This window comes from Halichoerus grypus, chromosome 4 (assembly GCF_964656455.1).
Source record: "Halichoerus grypus chromosome 4, mHalGry1.hap1.1, whole genome shotgun sequence".
In the NCBI taxonomy this organism is placed as follows: Eukaryota; Metazoa; Chordata; class Mammalia; order Carnivora; family Phocidae; genus Halichoerus; species Halichoerus grypus.
The window spans coordinates 126,195,235-126,214,607 of NC_135715.1; the positions used below are offsets into that span (position 1 = coordinate 126,195,235).

Sequence of the window (19,373 nt, forward strand, 5' to 3'; positions counted from 1 at the left end):
AATGGAAATGATTCCATTTTAGAAGAAAAGTACCAATTTGCAGTTTTTATACTGTGATATTACATCAAGATTAAAAGTAACCAGCTGGTATCTCTTTCCACTCAGGATAGATAAAGGGGGCAAGAAAATTGCGTTTCAGCAAGAAGGATTCAGGTAGGCTCTTTGTGTAACAGGCAGTAAAACAGATTTCCCAAGAAAGTTAGAGAATGGGATCCTCAGCAGATAGAAGATTCCTCTACCACTTGTGTCAGGGATTTAGCCAACACTCTCGCCTGGGGGGAATAAACCAGATGTTCTTGAAGTCCTTCCAAATGCCTGCCAAAATCACTTATTTTATTTTGGTAAAGAAATTATTTTGGGGTGATTTAGATATTGAAAAAAACCTGTAATTATGCATTTATATACAAAGAAGTATAGAAATTTGTCTTTTATTTTTTAAACCTTTTATTTAAATGTGGTTTAGAAACAACACCAAAAAAATTTTAAAAGCACACTTAATCTATTGTTCTATATCTAATTAGTATATTAACTGTTCTGTGAAAATCTTAAAGAGCCAGACATTTAAATATTTTTTGATAGTTTCAAAAACAGAGTCTGAACAAAGAATGAAAACTTTGTAGGGTACATTTACATTACTTTTAAAATTAAATTTGCACATTTTTAAAAAATCTAATTTGGGAGTTTAACTTCCTAATATTAACATATGAAAACTTTCTACAATGATTTAGAGTTTCCTAACCCCAAATTCTGACTTTGATGATTCATTTTTATTCAAAGACTCTTGCTGTTAAAAATGGAGGGTTGAGGGAAAAGGGTTGGAGATTATATGGATTCATTTATGAGAGAAAAGTAAAATTAATGTAGTTTGAATGGCAACTGTGTGAACTGCTAGTTTGGAAGATAAGCAAGCTCAATTTTCTATTTATTGAGAAAAATCAGATTCATTTCTCACTGCACTTAAAAGATCATTGGAAAATTAATGTCTAATAATTAATTGCTAATTGTTGAATGCTAAAGCCGGTCATATTTCATAAGGCGAGCTGGCAAGAGGTGTCTGTATTCTGTTTCTTGACATTATATCCTGAATTATATCAACGCAAATCACCGTCACAGCTGACACTGATTTGCTCCCTTTTAGAAATTACAGTAGAAAGGCCAAGGATAGAATAATCATGTAGATGAAGTACCATCCCACTATTGGAGGTCACCTGCACAGACCCTTTTTGAAGTGCTTGCAAAACAAAAAATTGGTATGGGGAGAAGGTGCCCGATTTCCCTTCTTTTCAAATCACCCTGGACGGCTGACCAGAAAATAGCTTTAGCGTCTAGTGCTGTTAATTCATAACTGTCACCAGCTCTGACTTACTCAGGGAAGCAAGTGAGGAATCAGTATACAAAACTTCATCGTGATCAGAGTAGCAGTGACACACAGAAGAGGCCCAGACAGTGACTTTTAAGTAGAGATGGTTACTGGTAGAGACATGTCCATGCAACACACATGCACAAAATGCGTCATTGTGAGTCACCCCATGGGCACACTGACAGCAGCATGCATGGCCTATGTTAGAAGACTAAACCCCGAAGTCTTCAACTTGATGAGAATAATATGATTACTGTATTTTGTGATTCCTTATATCTACTATGATACAGTAGAAAAAAACAGAGGTGAATTTCAAGTTTTTAGTCAAATCCAGATTTATCCAGAGGTATTGCCCATTTAAACATTACCCTACAGTAGCTACGGGTCATGCCAGTGATTTCAGACTAAGATAGGACACAATTAAAAATGACTGAAATGTAATATAGAGAAATAGAAAATGACTGTCATGCATGTACAGTTTACTACTACAGTAAGCTTAAAACCATACCCCCTGCCATCCAGGAACGTGAAACTAGTTTTAAGGAAACAAAAGAGGAACAAGTGAAGTGATACTGTCATGTAGCACTTTGATTACCTTATTCAATCTTACACTCAAAAAAATTTTTTTTTGGCTGAAATAGGCTTATGTGCCTCTTTCACACTGGAATATAGTTAGCTCAGTATTTGTTTCTTTCCAAATGGTTTAAATGTCCAGGAGGTGTTCATTGTCAACCTACCCTTACACTTCTTGCAGGAAAGAGGAGTTCCTAATCATTTTGATGACACAGCTGAGAAAGTAACAATGTCTCCAACAAAATCAAGCCATGATGTCTCCACCAGGCACCTGGACTAGCTAAGGGCAGCATGATGTTGCATTGGACAGGGCATACAGCAGGCAAGTTAACATGCCAAGTAAAGGGGCACTTTGAGCATCGGATGATGAGTTCGTACATTACCTTTGACATTGCGACCATTGTCTGTTTTGAGCACAGAAGGATAAAAAAAAGAAAGAAATATAAAAAAGAAGACTAAAATTATGTTATATACACTGAATTACCTCTGTAAAAACAATCAGAGTAAACAGGATGTAATGACTGAAAATGTGTCTTTGAAATTAGCATTTTGTACTATTCATCCAAGTGAAATGCATAAACCAAAAATGATATCTGCCATAAGCATGCATTTTCAAATATGTGAAACATTTATCTCACTTAATTTAACTGGATTCTAAGATTCAGATTTTATAATTATGACAGTTCGGAGAAAGGAATCTCCAGCTGTTTGCAGTTGTGATAAAACCTTTCGATCTTGTCAGAAGCCAATTTTAGTGGCAGTTCAACCATCATTTACAAAGAAAGACTGTGCAACACTTAGTATGTAAAGTAATCTTTTTTTTCATATGATTTAACCTAGTAAATTAATAAGGAAAAATATTTCTAAGACAACAGCTTACCTTAATAAACCAACTTATGTTATTAGTCAGAATTCTCTTAACTGCCCCTCCCACAAATGTTCTTCAATGTATATTTTGAAAATGCCAAATGGTGCTCAAAGAGTCATTCTTAGGCAAAAATAGTTGTAAGAAATCAGGGAAAGATTTGACTGTTAAAAGTAATGTGCGATTTTTAAGTTTATGTTGTCACAGGGGACTTAGTGTAATAACTAAAATATTTAAGAAATTCATTTATATTAACATGGGCTGTTTTCAAGTCTCAGAGTGGAGTGTTTTCAGATTTATTTTGAGATTAGCAATCTGACTCTTTGATGCATATTTGCTATTAACAAAATATGCATTACTAGTTTTGAAACAAACAAACTTAAAATAAATGAAGTCATGTCAAAACTATTCAAATATATCCAAGATTTGAAAAATCTGTTCAACATTTGTTGACATCTGTGCTAATGCTGTGCATATTTAAAATCTTGGGATATATCATAATTGTTTCAAAGCTTACAATTGAAGCAATTTCAATAATGTGGTATATTGAATTGCTAGAGTAGACATTGCCTTCGACAGAGATACACAAAGTTGTGACAACTTTGCCCTCTTTGAGGGACCATAAAAAAGCAAAAAGCGATTATATAGAATTAATTATCTCCATCAGAAGCTCGGCCCCAAAAATCACTAGTAAAGTAACAACTGCTTGTAAGTAGTTAAAAATTACAACATTACTTATCAAACCTCAAATATATTAAGATTTGCAGATTCCCAAAAAAACCTGATTAGAAGTTGCATCATATGGCTAATGCTGTTTTAACATTCTAAGAGCATTCAGTCTGTGTCCTGGTGCTAGCTGAGACCTGATTATTTGTCCATGACAATGTAAGTGCAGAAATTAGAGTAAGTATTTAGTGTCTCGTAGCAATTTGACAGAGCAATCTTATGTCTGGTCAATCTAATAATAAAACAATTGGGGTTTATATTTTCTATGACTATTTTTTTTAAATTTCATTTTTCTAATACTATATTTTTTTTATATTTACAAATGTATTTGTTCGTGACGGATTAGAAAAAATTCTGGTCCTTCACCATAAATGGTTTGAGAAGTAGAGTTCTAAGATACTTGATAATGTAGATTAAATAAAAGGACAATGTAAAATATTATGCACTACTATATTTGCAAAGTATTTAAAGTTCTATAAAGATAGCATCTATAGAAGGAAATTTCTCTTCTTGAATGAGGAGGCAATAATTTGAATTCAAAATCTGCTGCCATGTGGGATTTAACCTGTTAATCAGTCACATGAATTCATGAAACTAAAATCAGTTTAAAAAATTTTTCATCTTCATGTGGCATTGTGTGTCAACTATACTCAAAAATAATAAGACATTTTTTAAAAAAGTTTTCCAGCTTCCTTTGTCAGCGGCTCAGTTTCTAAAATATACCAAATTATGTACCCTTAGGAGGTGTAGTTTCTTTTATGCTAATCAGTGATTTTGTAGCTAAAATTGTTCTAAAGCTGAACTACAAAATACCCTCTGAACGTATCAATTGGTAGCCAGATGACTAGAGCATCTGTCAGAAAGTGATATTTTTTTTTGGAAGATAACATAGCTTGGGTGGGGGAAGGAAATTGAGGCTGACCTCACTACTGAGGGTCCTGAATAGTTCTCTATCCAGAAATGTTAAATCATTCTTTCCCATAATTGTATCAGCAACTATGTACTAAATAAAGACCATATAGAAATGAAGAAAATAAAGTGAAATCGTGAAATCTGATCTAACCTACTCAGCACCACTATCAAACCAGAGGCTAAGTCTGTACCATGCACCCACTGCATATCATTTAATATGTAAGAATGTTATTATACTGTAACTCAGGCAATAAGGCCAATTTCTGAAGTCAGTACATTCCTAAAGATGCTTACACTAACTGGACTAACTAACTAAAATATATGTTGGTCATCTGAATCACCCTATTGGATTTATTGCTGTTCAGCCGTGGGATTCATTGCTCAACGATCAAATTTCAGAGGTTTCATTCAGTCAGAGATATTGAGCATGCCATTACTACACAGTAGGGGGGCCTTAGATGATTATTCAGTTTGGGAATTGTCCTTGATTTTATTTTCTTTTTAACCTTCTTTCGACCACAGATTAAAATGGATGTGCTAATTGCTTTTGTACCAGATACAGTTTCTCAAACCTATCTGTGGAAAACTCTTCCTTCTGTTTTTGTGATATTGACTTAATTTCTTTTTGAATTCTTCCTGCCAATTCATTTTCTTTCATCATTTCTGCCTTTTCATCTTCACTGTGCTCTTTACATAAAGCTCCCCCACATGATTCAAGTAGTATGGGGTACAATCATTTCCTGTTGTGTGTGGTTTCGAAACATACTTCACGAGCACGGTCCTCTCAGTTTCACACCAACATTTATTGAGTTCCTGCCATGAAAAAGGCAATCGTGAGACTAAGGCTGCAGAGCTAACTGTGCCGAAGCTCCCGCACTGGGGGAACTCACAGAAACATAGTTTGTGCTTTGCATATCCAACAGAAATGACAGACTTAAAATGTGGAATAAAGGTAGAATGTAATAAATGCTATAATATGCGCAAACACTGCTTTGCACACTCGGGTGTGAAATCATTTAATTCTTTTGGTTTGGGAAGGGGAAATGGGTCCTTATGCCTGTGAGAGGCAGAATGAGGAGGGACAAAGTGGAGAAGAGTTATTCCTGGCAGAACAAACTAATGAAGCAAGAAAATGTGTGATCATTTTTCGGAAAAAGCAATTATCCTTGTGCAGGTTTAGAGTGGAATATATAGTAGGGGAAGGAGTCCTGCAGGAGCAGGAAGTAAGGCTTGAAAAATAACTGTGGCCAGCTGGTCCTGTGCACTACACTATGAGCCCAGTGATCAGATCTATGTTTTAAGAAGAAAATTCGTAGCGCAGCTGTGATGATGAGCATGCACGTTAATGGATATCACAGGAGGAACAGTGGGCCTCTCAAGAACCCGAACTTGTGGGATTCAGAAAAGTGGGACTGATACATCCATTCAACTGGTAGTCTGAATCTCCAACCCTGGGGGAAAGTTCAGTGGGTCCACAGACCCCTCCTACCACAGGAACGCAAGGCGTGGTGGATTGTGGACTCAGGAGACGGGCAGTCCTGGGTGTGAAAGCTGACTCTGGCGTTCTGTAACCTTGGACCAGTTATTTATGTAACATAAATAAGCCTCAGTTTCCTCATCTATAAAATGGGGCTTAATAATAATTCCTAACTCACAGAGTTGTTGTAAGAATTAAATGAGAGTTAATGTGTGTCAAGCATTTACATTGTCTCACACATAGCAAATACTGAGTAAATGTTGGCCATCGTCATGTTAATGATGAATTCTTTTCGCCAGTGTCTTTTAAGCATTGCTGCTTTCACTACTGGCTGATGTAAGAGTGTGAACACCAAGAGACCAGGGAAAAATAAATGAATTCTGACTTGCTCTGACTTTGGTTTTCAAATTTGGTCTTTCAATACTCTCAGGGTTTGTTTTGGTTGCTTTTCCCCTAAACCTTTCCCCTTCTTCCTTCCTATCTCCACCCCACCCAATCATTTATAGCTTTCTGATGACTCAGTACACCACATTTTATACATGTCTTCCTTTGGCAAGACTTGGTTAATAGTCCTGTGAAGGCACACCACTCATTCTGCCCAAGGCTTGACTATTTGCTAAATGCAGCAAAATTAATTATGCTTGAGATGATAGTGTCATCACCTAAGCATATCTTATATAAAGCATTAATTAATATTCCATAAGGTAGGCAGATATTGGTTATCATACCATTTCAGAAACACAGAAAAGAAGCCAGAAGAAACCAAATTATTCACTATAGTTCAAAGAGGAAATCAGTAACAACTCTGAATGTGGGACTCCTAATTTCTAACTGCCATAATTTACTTGCATTTCTTCCCCCAAGGCATAGGGATTAATGTCAAAATTAAAAACAATATGGAAATTACCTTTCATTACCCATTAATATTCATTTCCATATTTAAAAAAACAAACATACCTTCACTGGCATGTCGGTCTCTAAATATGTTCTTGGGGTGGACACTGAATCCTTCTATATCGTGAACTGAAGAAGCCCTCCGTATACTACAGATGCTTTCCTTCGATCTGGAATGAGTCAGCTGGGTACTTGACTGCAGCATGTCAGGGTAGAGTCGGTCCCATTGCCTTTTGGGAGAGGAATGGTCAAGAGGTCCAGATATATTCACCAAGGGGGAGCATTTGCTGGGCTGTATCAAGGCTTTCGTATCATCTGCTTCGGACGGGCTGCAGCTCTCTTTTGTAGGAGACTTGAAGTGCTTCATGGCTACTGAATCATCACTGTGTTTAGATGAATCAATTACTACCACATCAGGGTCTTCTTGGGGTAAGGACTGCTTTCTGTAAGTGAGAACTCTCAGACCAGGGAATTTAAACCCAAAAAGTTTCCCTACAAATGGAGACAGGAAAAAACATTATTACAAGACAAATACACACACACACACACACACAATTATACATATATAAGACATATCCCTTAAGACAAACAAACAAATGAACAAGTATCGTTGACTCAAATTTAAATACCATGTAAAAAGTTATTAATCAATAATTAACTCATTTACAGCTGGAATGAGGGATATTGTAGGAAACTTCTGAGACTAATATGAATTGCCACATAAGCAGTAAGAAAATAGTAAAATAATCTTATCATGTTTCTGATGGTTAAATATACTCCAGTGACATGAAAGCATTACTTGTAAGACACGAGGTTTCTTATTTCAATAAATTAAAGACATATTACACATTATTACGTATTACATAGTGTTAAATACACTATACAACCATTTTTAAGGAAATGGGAAGGGTGGAATACAGTTTAGAAAGGAAAAGAAGGGATAGGGCGTCATATGTAAAAGGGACAGACACAGGAGAGATTAGAGTGCATATGTGTGTTTGGGGGACTAGGGGTCTACTGTGCTTCAAGTAAGAGGGAAGAGAATGAGGCGGGCATAAGAAGTTGGCCTGACCTATCTAGAAGGTTTGTATTAGATAATACTGTGAGTCATGTGTGGATTAGAAAAGTGGGGTCAACAGTGTATGAAAACATTCCTCATTCCATTTGAAATTTTTGGAAGGCTTTTGGTTTCAGATAGAGATGTAAAGATAAGAATTTCTTTTTCCTGATATTTTGTGTTCCAAAATCTGAGTATATGGCATGAAATGTTATACATATCTCAATGGATGATGCTTAGAAAGACAACTAAATCTAACATTAAAAGGTGGGTATTAAAATTAAAATATTAACTAATAAATATATAAACTCACTGGCAGTAAAAATGAAAATCAAAAAAAGAGCATATCATTTTCCATTCTTCAATTTAGCAGTAAATAAATTTAAAAAAAAACGTAACATGGAGTGATGGCAAAAAATGCTGGTAAGCATTCTGGCAGTTTGCTGATGGGATTGCAAATTGCTACAAATTCTTTGGAAAGTCATCGTACAATATCTATTAAAATGAAAATATGTACTTTTCAACCTCGTTTCTAGGGTAGTACAAAGACACAAAAACAAGATACGGTCTGAATATCATCAGAAGGAGAATGGTTAAATAAATCATGGCATTTTTATACTTAGGAATCTTCTTTTAAAAAAAGTATACATATAGTTGTGTTTTGATTAGAATTAGAAGTTTATTAAAAAAATAGTGTTAAGTGAAAAAGCAAGTTTCAGTTTAATATTTATGACATTTCATTAAAAATCATAAAAGGCTATATTTTGTCGATGTGAGTTTTATAGCAGTAGAGAAAGATGTGAAAGAACACACACCAAACTTGTAATATTAACTGGCTAAGTGGGCTTGGAAGTGGGGGAAGGCAATGTATTGCATTCTTCTTTATATATCTTTATTGTTTGTTACATCAAGCATGCATTCCTTATATATTTTTTAAAAAAACTAATAACTACTAAAAGAAATGAAGAGATAAGAGAAAACATCCAAAAAAGATTGCATGATTCAAAGCTTTTCTAAGTATCATCTACAAGAAAATGCCGAGTTTCTAAAACCCTATTGCCAGTGGGGTAGTCTATGTCCACATGGCCTCATGGCTTGACAATTACACATTGCCCTTCTAGTCAGTCAGTCGGATTCTTTGGGCTACAATATTATCTACCTTCTTATATTCTTTAAGTGTCATGGGTACCCTTACCTTTAATATATTTACTATGAACTTTTCCTCAGTGCTTTGAGGATGGTTTTGAAACATGGAAGAACGCTCTCAAAACTCATGGACTCTTCTGCATTTAAATACACTCTTCCAGTAAATGCACACATAGTTTTAATTTCATATTTAATCCAATAACTCATAAATCTGCATCTCTAGCTCAGACCTCTTCTCTTAGTTCCAAACCTGCACATCTATTGGCCTCATTGACATCTTCACTTAAAAGTCTTAAAGATACCTCAAAATCCTATAGTAAATCCAATCTCTTGATCTATCTCTCTGATTCTAGCCCTTTTCCTGATTAACATTTCTGTCCCTCAGTGGACCATAGGCCTCATGAGGGCAGGACACCCAACTATTTTGCTTACCAAATCCTATCTCTGACAGAATGCCTGAGCATGATAAATGAACATCTATAAGCAGATCCTAAACTGAAAATATGCTTCAATTCTGACTGTGGAAAAATAGGATATTTAATTGCTCTGACCAACTTAATTAGATAATCTTAACCTTCTGGAATTGCATTGACCCATGTTTACCAAAAATGATTGATTGAATAGAACTCAGTAGCTCATGGAAATGGTGAACTCCCTACCATGCCCTTCGTACCTGATGCAACTCTTACTGTTAATTTCACCTTTTTCAGAGGTTATTAATTGCTACATTCTGGTTTTAGAACATATACAGAAATGTTTTAAACTTCTCATTTTATGTAAAATACCCATTACAGAAAATTTGATAATTAAGCAGGCTAATTTATTATTGTAAGCTTTCATTTGTGAGCTAGTAGTTAACAGTATTCAATACAGTTGTAATTGATTTATCTTTCTGATGAAAGACATGACACAATGTACAAACTCCAAATAGGTTCACCTTTGAGTTCTAGATTAATGAACTGTAGATGAGAGTAACCAATCTGTGCAAATAAGATTAAACAACGGTGTATCACAGTTACTGTTTTGCAAGCATTCTTACATAATTCTACTAACAATTCTTATATGCTCAAGTAAACTGCCAAGTTAAAAATCAGTCAACTGCATCAAAGTCACTTGATTAGTTTTTAATGCACATGGAATTGACTTATAAAGCAGTTTACAAATCAATTCTGCAAGCCTATTACAATGCACTGAAGGTCAATGCCTACTTTTATTCATTCTTCATCAGTTACAGTACCCTCCTCCTTTAAAAACAATTCACTGCCTTTCTTAAATTAATGACCGCACAAGGCATTTAGTTTGCTCCTGTAGTGTGGTCATATCCTAGGTGGTACAGATGGTCTTTTCTGCATCACTAGGTTCATATGACCATGTTATATTGCATTACAGATTTAGTTGTCTAACTGCAGTTCATCCAGAAAGAATACACATTGAGAATTTTGTTCAATGCTAGCACTTTCAAGCATGAAATATAAAACATAGATGAGTATAATCCTGTCATGGTTCTCACCACCGAAAAATATCCTTATAAATTAAGTCTCCATATTGTACTGTATTTGGTTTCCAACTTAACCAAAATAGATACTATTTAGCCTTTTGTTTACTAAAACGTTTGACAAATTTGAAATAAGAACAACAGAATAAGAGTTTTTACCCATTTTTTACACTCTCCCAAATAATTATTAGTACTGATAAACTGCTTACATGAACATGATTTTCATCTAAGATGTATCTGGTTTCTCACACTCATGAATGAACTGCTGCTACAATGTCTTTCTCTGAACATGTCACTTTTAAGAAGCTGCCTAATATAAGTTTGGAAGCTTCATCTTCGTGTATCCTGTGTCATATTTAACTGAGAGCTTTTTACTTCTCACCCATGTAAGCACACAGATAGTCCATCATTGTTGTCTTTAAAAAGCCTGGAATTATGACTCCAATCTATATACACAAAGATGTTAAATATGTGGCTCAAGGCCAAACAGGAAATCAGGATAAAGTGAGAATAAAACAGCAGCTTCTTTTATTTAATTTCAGTTTTATCCAAGCGTTGGTGTTTTCTTTGGCCATAAATATCCATATTGAGGATTTAATGAGAATCATAACTCTCTTCTAAATAAATGTAGATAAATGCATACACACAATTTTATTTTTGATATCAGAGGATGAATAAGAAAATCGCTCTCCCCCAAGGTAAACCTTTCTACTAACCTCCCCTAGGGTTCCCTGGGATTAGTTGACTCTTAACATTCCTTCCAGTTCTGAGTTTCTTTATATATTTATGCTAATCATAGTTTTCACAAAATTATAATGATCACAGCTATATTTCTACCTGATCTCCTGTGGTAATGGGACTTTAGAATATAGTTTTACTAAACTTTCCAGAATGGAGAGGACCTTATCAATCTGAACTGCTATTTCTCTCTCTTTCTTTCTTATCCTCTCCTCTGGGAGCTGGTTCTTATCTACTTGAATTTGGAAGAAAACAATTTTTCTAATTTAAGAATCAATGGGAATATTAGAAATAATAATATTTCTTGCAGAAAAACAAATATTTCCAAAAAGTCCTCCATATATTTCTAATCATTGAATTTCCTCACAATTACAAATTCCCAATCATTCCCTTTGTTCAACTTCTCTTAATTTCTGCTAAGTCTTAGAACTTTGATTATCTAATAATTTTACTATGAAAACCCAGTGAAATATAAATCAGGAAGAATTTAGTCTTGCTTGGTTCTGATTCGTTGAATTATGGACTAAAAAGTAGAGAGAAACTTTAGTTCAAGCAGTCATGCAAACTAAAGGATACAGTGGGGTAAGGGAGGGGACACGCATGGGTCAGGGGGCGAGAAATAGGTGTATTGTGAAGACCCTGAGCAGAGATATTTCCCCTCACAAAGGAGTAGAGGTGGTGGGAGGTTGGATCCTGAGAAAGGTCTGTGCAAAAGGTCTTATGAGAAGTGTTCTCAGGAGATATGCCTGAGGAAAAGGAGGAAGGCAGGATTGGGCAGAGGAAGTTAAACTCTTATGCAAATGCAATGGGAGTTTCAGCCCCCTCTCCTGGGAGCTCTGGAGCTGGAACAGCCCTTCAGAGTGATGTCAAATTCAAGTCAGGGTATCTGGCCTTTGTCTTCCTGCATCAGCTAGTCACGTGCTACAGCCACCCTGTGAGAAGTTCCATAACCTACATAAGGCAGTTCCCTGTCTTTGACTACCATTGTCAATGAGGAGCAGAGCTGTGGGCACTCAGTAGTCAATATTCCCAGCGGCAGAGCTGTCCCAGTCCTGAGGAAGGTGTCTGGCTGAGTAGCACCGTGTCCACAGTGCAGAGCAGGAACAATGGCCAGATTTGCGTCTGGAAAAAAACCTATCATCTAAATTAAGTCTATCAGCTATTATCACACAAAATAAGGATTTGTGAATTACTGTCTATGTACCTTTCCAAAATCATGGTATTCACACATCTGACACTTACACTGGAAGCCTTAAAAATCACTGTGAGATTTTCTCCAGCCAAATAGCTCTGGATGTGCAGAGAAATATGACTTTAATCTCTGAGTCAGAGAGAGCAACAGATCGAATTTGATGGGAGAAACAGGGAAGATAATTGACATTTCTGCCTTGTCTTTTTAGGGAGAAATTTCCATAGAGGCACCCTGAGAGGAGATGAATCTTTCTTACTCCTAAGTGTGTAGTGAGTATACGATACTGCCCACAGGCTGCTAGAACAACCCATAATATTGTCAAAGAAGGCAGTGGTTGGCAGTTAGACTGGGAAAATGGATCACTCAGTGTGAAGTCCCTACTGACCTGGTTAACCCGATCAGTGGGTGACAAATGGGCAGTGCAGCCAGTGTGGTCCTAATGTTAGTGACCAGAAAAGATCACCAAGGAGTCCATCTATCTAGTAAATCTGAAGGTAAATTTGGGACCCTTTAAAAGAGCAGATGTGGTCAGTAATGCCTTGAAAGACTAAGACTCGTGGGAGATTTCCTAGGCTGAGAGATACCAAAGAAAAAGGCAGTAAGTGTGAGACCAGATCAGAATCTTGAAGCAATGTGAGTCCTGACCCAGGAGCGCATGGCCCGCGTGGGTGCAGGTGGGGGAGGTTGGTGTGCAGGAGCAGTGACAGCAATCACGGGAGCGGCAGCAGCAGCAGAGAACTTCCGGAACAGGTTCATAAATGCGGATGACGTCTGAGAGACACTGCTTCCAACCTGGCCAGGCCATCATTAAAGCAAAGAAGCAGAAAAGACAGGTTTGGGATAAGGGAGATCAGGCAGAAAACAGGATAGGGTGGGGGGCTGCTTTTAGCTACCCAAGGTTAAAATATCTCAGTGAAGAGGGACTGGAAATGAAAGCAAACGCCATCAGTAGTATATATAGCTAATAAGGTGTCTATATGACAACTACTTATTATAGGTATGTTTCATTTATCAATACTGTTCTTGTGTTTCTCTTCAATAGATTTCTTCCTTTTCCAAATGCCAAGTTAAAGAAGCCGTTCAGATTATGTGAACATAATAACACCTTAACCTAAATTGACCTGGGATGACCATACAGTCATCACATCGACAGGGACTCTCTTGATGAAGCATTCCAAACACAAATGGTACAGACACCAGTTGCCCAAATGCAGTATGAACAGGGACGGTCCCTGATTTGGGTGTTGCCATGTAACAAATGTTTCCAAATGATATGCACATGCAGACTTTCTGGCATGGATATGCTGATTTAGATGGTCATTAGCAGTCATTGTTAATAAAAGATAAAACATAATTTTTTCAACTACCAGCAATTTTCCTGATCTTAGAAATATGTATTTTGCCTAAATTCTAGGGGGGAAACATAAGATAAAGTTGATTGCAACCTGTGACTGAACTTTTCCCAGATTTCTTTAAGCAACCATGTCATAGTTCCCTTTCTAGATCAAATTTAATCTTTAAAAAGAGGAAACTTCCAAACCTATGGTAATAGTAAATATTAGTTACGTTGTAAAACCTTTAATTAAATTCATCTGAATAATAGATTGTTTCTATAATAATGCTCACCGAGGGGGAAATTCTATATTACTACAGCAGTTCTTCATCTTTGAATTAAAGAATAACTTTCAGCTCCAATGGAGAATAGTGAAAATACCGTGAATGCCCTTTTATAAGCCAGGATATAGAAAATTTCTTTGTTCCTTAGCTTGAGGTCTGAAAACTGAGATGAAAATTTGAGGGAGTAATGTAGCTATTCAGGCAAATATATATCTTATGTGTCAATTATTCAGAATATTGAGTCCAAAGCATATGAATACATTTTTAGTGGTTTAAATTAGTTAGATAATTGTCTAAATTACCAGCTGCATTTTCTGTGTATAGACTTAGCTTTGGTCGAAGCTTTTAGAGTAATTCAAACTTTTATTTTACTAAGCATAAAAGTAGAAATTCTCTTTTCATTTGGAGACTATAATTTTAACCACTTCAAAGATAATGGAATCTCCTTTGTCACACCTTAATAGATTAGGTTAAATTAGATTAAAAAGTTCATTTTTGAAAAGAACTGTAAGAATAAGAGACTATAAAAATTTAACGTTATATTTTTACATTTAATTTCATTTAAAATTTATTTTTATAGTTTTATGTAAACATTAACTTATACCAATAGTTCTCAAACTTTCGTGGCTATCAGAATGACCTGAAAGGTTTGTTAAAACACAGATTGCTGAATTTCTGTGTTTCTGAATCAGTTGTTCTGGTGTAAGGTCCAAGAATTTGCATTTCAAACATGTTGCAAGGTGATGCTGATGGTCCCACACTTGGAGAATCATTGGCTAATGCTCATTCAGTAGGAAAATTAAAAAAAAAATACAAAACACCTAATTACTCAATAAAAATAACTTATTCATTTGCTTTCATATCCTACAAAAATTATTTGGATATTTATTATTTGCAAAAGGTTGGGTATGCATGGAAGAAAATACATCCCTGCTATGAACTAGAACTGAAGGGCTCTTGGCCACTTTAAATAAGGTAGGTTTTTTTTCCAGTTTTCCACAGACTTCACTCTTCTATTTTTATTCATGGCCTTCTTCAGTCATTTATGTAACTTGTCCGCTAGGCAAACATATATGATCAATGTTGTAGTAAAGACAGGTATGAGGTACCATGATGTCACAAAGGAAGGAACAGGTAAATTTTTGGGGGCAAGTTAGGAATGCTTCACAGATGAAGAGTTCTTTAGAGAAAGTATCCTGGAAGGATAAAAACATTCTAACAGAGGGGATGTCATGTTATACAAACAAGGTGATATAAAGCATGTGGTGGTTTCAGGGAACCACCACTGAAATATGGGATGTGATGGGGGGAATTGATGGGATATAAGGCTAGAGAAGTATCAGAGGTCATTCCACAGGTATTTTGTATAATGCACAGGGCTTTGGAGTTTTATCTTGTTAGTAACAAAGAACCATTTAAAGGATATAAAAAGCTGAGCATTATAATTTGATGTACAGTAGTGTGACATTTGATCCTGAGCAAAAGATGCTGAAAGCAGGGATATTGGTTATGAGACCATTGCATCAGCCCATGAAAGATGTGTTGGAGACCTACTAGGCAATTACAGTGGGCTGTGTGAGAGAGATGCCCACACAGTGTCCTTGATAGAATTTGATCCCTCTTTGTTTGGGAGAAGAGAGGATTAGAGAGAAGGAGAAGTTTAGCATAACCCCATGTTTCCAGCTGTGGTGGCTTGGATGACACTATTCAGGATGTATAAAGAGCAAGATTTTTTGATGGAATGGGTGGATGGCAGTTGGAGATGGAAGGATAAGTCTTAGCCTGAAATGCTAAGTTTTCCAGAAATTTAAAAATCTTCCAAAGGAGATGTCCAGTGGGCAGTTGAATATATGAAGTTCTAAGTAATAAGGAAAGTCTAGAGAAAGGTATGGGTTGGAGATACTGATTTGTGAACGGATATTTACCCTGTAGGTCATGGATGAGTTTGCCCAACCAGGGTGTATAGAGAAGATGCCTAAGGGGAAGAATAAAAAAAGCTGCTACTGGGGGAGAAACAAATAGCGTTTAAGAGTAGAGTAAGAGGAATAGAAAAATGGTACCAAATTAGCTGCCACAGAGATCAAAAGAAACAAAGGAGTATGGTGTCGTGGTACATAAAAGAATGGAGAGAAGAGAATCAGATTTAACAAGGCACACTCAACCTAGAGGGCAACAAACAACACAACAGAGTTCAGTTCTAGTGGACAGAGAAATGAAGGAAATAAGGAAAATAAGTGAGTAGATATGGAAAATCCAAATGCCTATAGGAAGAGACAAGTAACATAAATGATGAAAGCCAGCTAGAAACAGACAATAAGGACAGGTGAAGATTGCGGCCAAAAGGAGAGTCCACACCCCATTGAAAGGTGTGGCCAGTATTCTGTTTCAGCTTATTGCCAACATGTAGTCAGATACTCATATTTTTCCAAATAAGCCAGAGTTTCATTTTATGTGTAATATTCCAATTTTTAAATGATGGCAACAAACTTGACTAATTAAAACTTTGAGAAAATATGTGATATAAACAATGTGTCTGTTGAAGTACAGGCTACTCTCAGCAGCATGACTGTGAGCAAAGGGAAAAGAGCCATTAGAAAATATTGGGGGCGGGGGTTGGGATTGGGGAGGACAGGTTTTGAAGGGATGGAGGAGGGAATGGGTTGGCAAGTAGAATCTGAGCCTTGGTTAACGTTGTTGGGACATCTTTGTTGAGGGTGGGCTTGTTAAAGGAGTTCCTGCCCGCACCTTCCCCCTTGCTCTGAGGTGTGGGAGGTGAGGGTACCTGTGGGGACAAATGAGTGAATTTGAGGTTAAGAGTCACGAGAAGCCTGACAAAAGTTTGAAATACTTGCTAAGGGGAGAAGTTGAAAGATCTGAAAAAAAAAAAAAGATCTCATACATAATTTTGACTTGCAGTATAATCATTTATAAATTAATAAACAATAAAGTTCACAATTTTTCTGTAAATAAAAGAAACAATGTGGGCTTGTTTTCTTGTTGAGAAATATTTCAAGTTTAGTAAAATGAGAATATTTCATAGATTTTTGACAGTGATGGCAAGAGTAAATTAACTAGACTTAAATTTAAACAAAAACTCTCTTAAACTGATCTGAGGAGTAAAAATGTTATTAATTAAAGTTTACTTGGGGATGTGAGCTTAAGATCAACTTTTATAGTGACTCAAACTGACTCTTCAATTTTAAAATAAAAATGTACAATGCATTTGTTTTCTGTTTGGATGTATATTATTAAATCAAGAAATTTTTGTTTAATTGAAGTCCCCATAAATCCCATGAAAAATTTTTAAAAAACCAAATGTGTGTGTGTGTGTGTGTGTGTGTGCATACATGTGTGTGCACATGAGAGAGAGTCAGACTGGTGATCCTAGACCCCTGCCATAAAATAGAAGATATATAAAACTCAAACATACTTATAAATAATTTAAAATGAAACTTAAATATATTTTATTTAAAATAATAAAGTGAAAGTCTCTTAAACTTGATTAGCAAAAACACATAATTTGGTTGTCTTCCACATTGTGCAAATATTTCATAGCAACAGATATTAGAGCAGAAAAAAAAAGAGAACACATTTTCACCATTCTATTAGTTCTTTTAGATGTGGCCCCCATTTAGTTGGTAGGAAAGGTATAATTTTCTCTTCCATTTGATATCATTTCCATTCTTCAGATGTTAGGGTTTTTAAAAAAAACATCAATGAGAGAAGGCTTAATTACATATTTTATTTGGCATTTATATTTTTTTGTAGCAATTAATTGACTCAATTATGCATTATTTATCAATTTGATACACTTATTAATATAATACTCTCTCCTGTACTTGCTTCATCCCAGGGGACATAAGACATCTATTTGTGGCTGGTTCTATATCTTCAACAGAGAATAAGTTTGTGAGAAATTAGTTTTTCCCAGAGAAAGCTGCTCACTTTAGTTGTGTAGGGTTCCTGACCAGAAATTAGATATTTGTACTGAGAAATGATTCACCACTTTATTCGATGCAAAACAAGTCTCTAGAATTTTCTCAGCCCAATTAATCATAGTCCCTTTTTATGATACATCTTTTCTATTGTGCATTTAGCTTCTTTTCTATTAATTCTCAGTTTAATATTTCACCTTCTCATCTGTAGTTCTTGTGTTGTCACTTCACCTTTTTTCCCTTTATTCTGTCTCCATTTCAGGAGAGGCAGTTATATTTACAGAAACCCACATCTTCTCAAACAAATGGTAGCCTTGTCTCCATTACTCTACTTAAATCCTGACACTTGGGGGCTTGCACACCCACCCCCACACACTTACATATTTCTTATTTAGATAAGAAATTAGGCATTTTGAAGGCTAAGATGTTTTGGCAAAAAAAGAGGTGTATCAAGATTTGATTTTCTCTTATTTCTTTTTTTGTTTGTTTTGGTGGTCACCACTGGAACTACAATGTTTGAAATAGCTAATACCATTATTTTACACAGATAGTAAAATTGTACTTAAAGAAAAAAAATCAGCAGGATTTTCCCCAAAATCGCAAAGAATACAAAGTAGAATTGGGATAGTATCAGAAGCTACCAAGTGTAATTTGTCTCTCTTTAACTTTTCTGCTCAATTTAACAATCAACGTTTCAAAAATTGACATCAAGTCAAGGAAATTCCAGAGTATAAAATGACGGAAGGGTATAATCAAATCTAATATACTGGTTGTAAACAATAGTCCTTTGTAATTCTCTGGAAACAATTTTATCTGCATATTTATACTTTCCCCAATGACTCTGTATAGGAGTGACAGCTGCAGTGTAGGGAAACCACTCATATTCACAAAATAAAAAGCAATCCTACTGAATTTGCTAAGGCTTACACATGAGATGCTATTTTAATCACAGTGTAAAATTGCATAGATTATGTGTTACATCCTGGGAAGCTACTATATAGATTATCTTCCATTCAAGGAATCAAAGTTTCAATTCTCCATTTGTATTTCAGTTTGAAATGAATACTTTTTTTAAAAAAATCCCCCCCCTTTTTTTTTGCTACGCTGCTGATACACAACTCCCTTTTTCACTACCATCCAATTTGATGGACCATGCAAGATAACTATTCTATGGGAAAATGAAGAATTTGTGAAGACAATGAAGAAATAAAATCAGGCATTCCCCCAAAACAAAAGGTCTTACTGGCATTCATGACCAAGATACAAGCTGACATTACCTAAAGTATACTCCCAGGAATCATTCAATAATGACTGAATTGGTTAGTGGGAAATATAAAGAAATAAAAATAGTTATCAACTTAAAGGAACAAGACTTTGGTATTACAA

At 35.7% G+C, this 19,373-nt stretch overlaps 1 protein-coding gene across 9 annotated transcripts in view; it reads right to left on the reverse strand.

The window, feature by feature from the left end:
• Positions 1 to 19,373, reverse strand: part of KCNH7 (potassium voltage-gated channel subfamily H member 7) — a 639,535-nt gene that overhangs the window by 134,509 nt on the left and 485,653 nt on the right. For 7 of the 9 annotated variants that reach the window (XM_078070889.1, XM_078070893.1, XM_078070894.1 and 4 more), the window contains 3 exons: positions 6,871 to 7,299; positions 2,317 to 2,337; positions 1,869 to 1,892 (listed from right to left, as the gene is read on the reverse strand). In XM_078070889.1, coding sequence (XP_077927015.1) covers positions 1,869 to 1,892; positions 2,317 to 2,337; positions 6,871 to 7,299 — 474 coding nt within the window. The remainder of the gene's footprint in view (positions 1 to 1,868; positions 1,893 to 2,316; positions 2,338 to 6,870; positions 7,300 to 19,373) is intronic. The other 2 variants (XM_078070891.1, XM_078070892.1) reach the window with 2 other exon arrangements.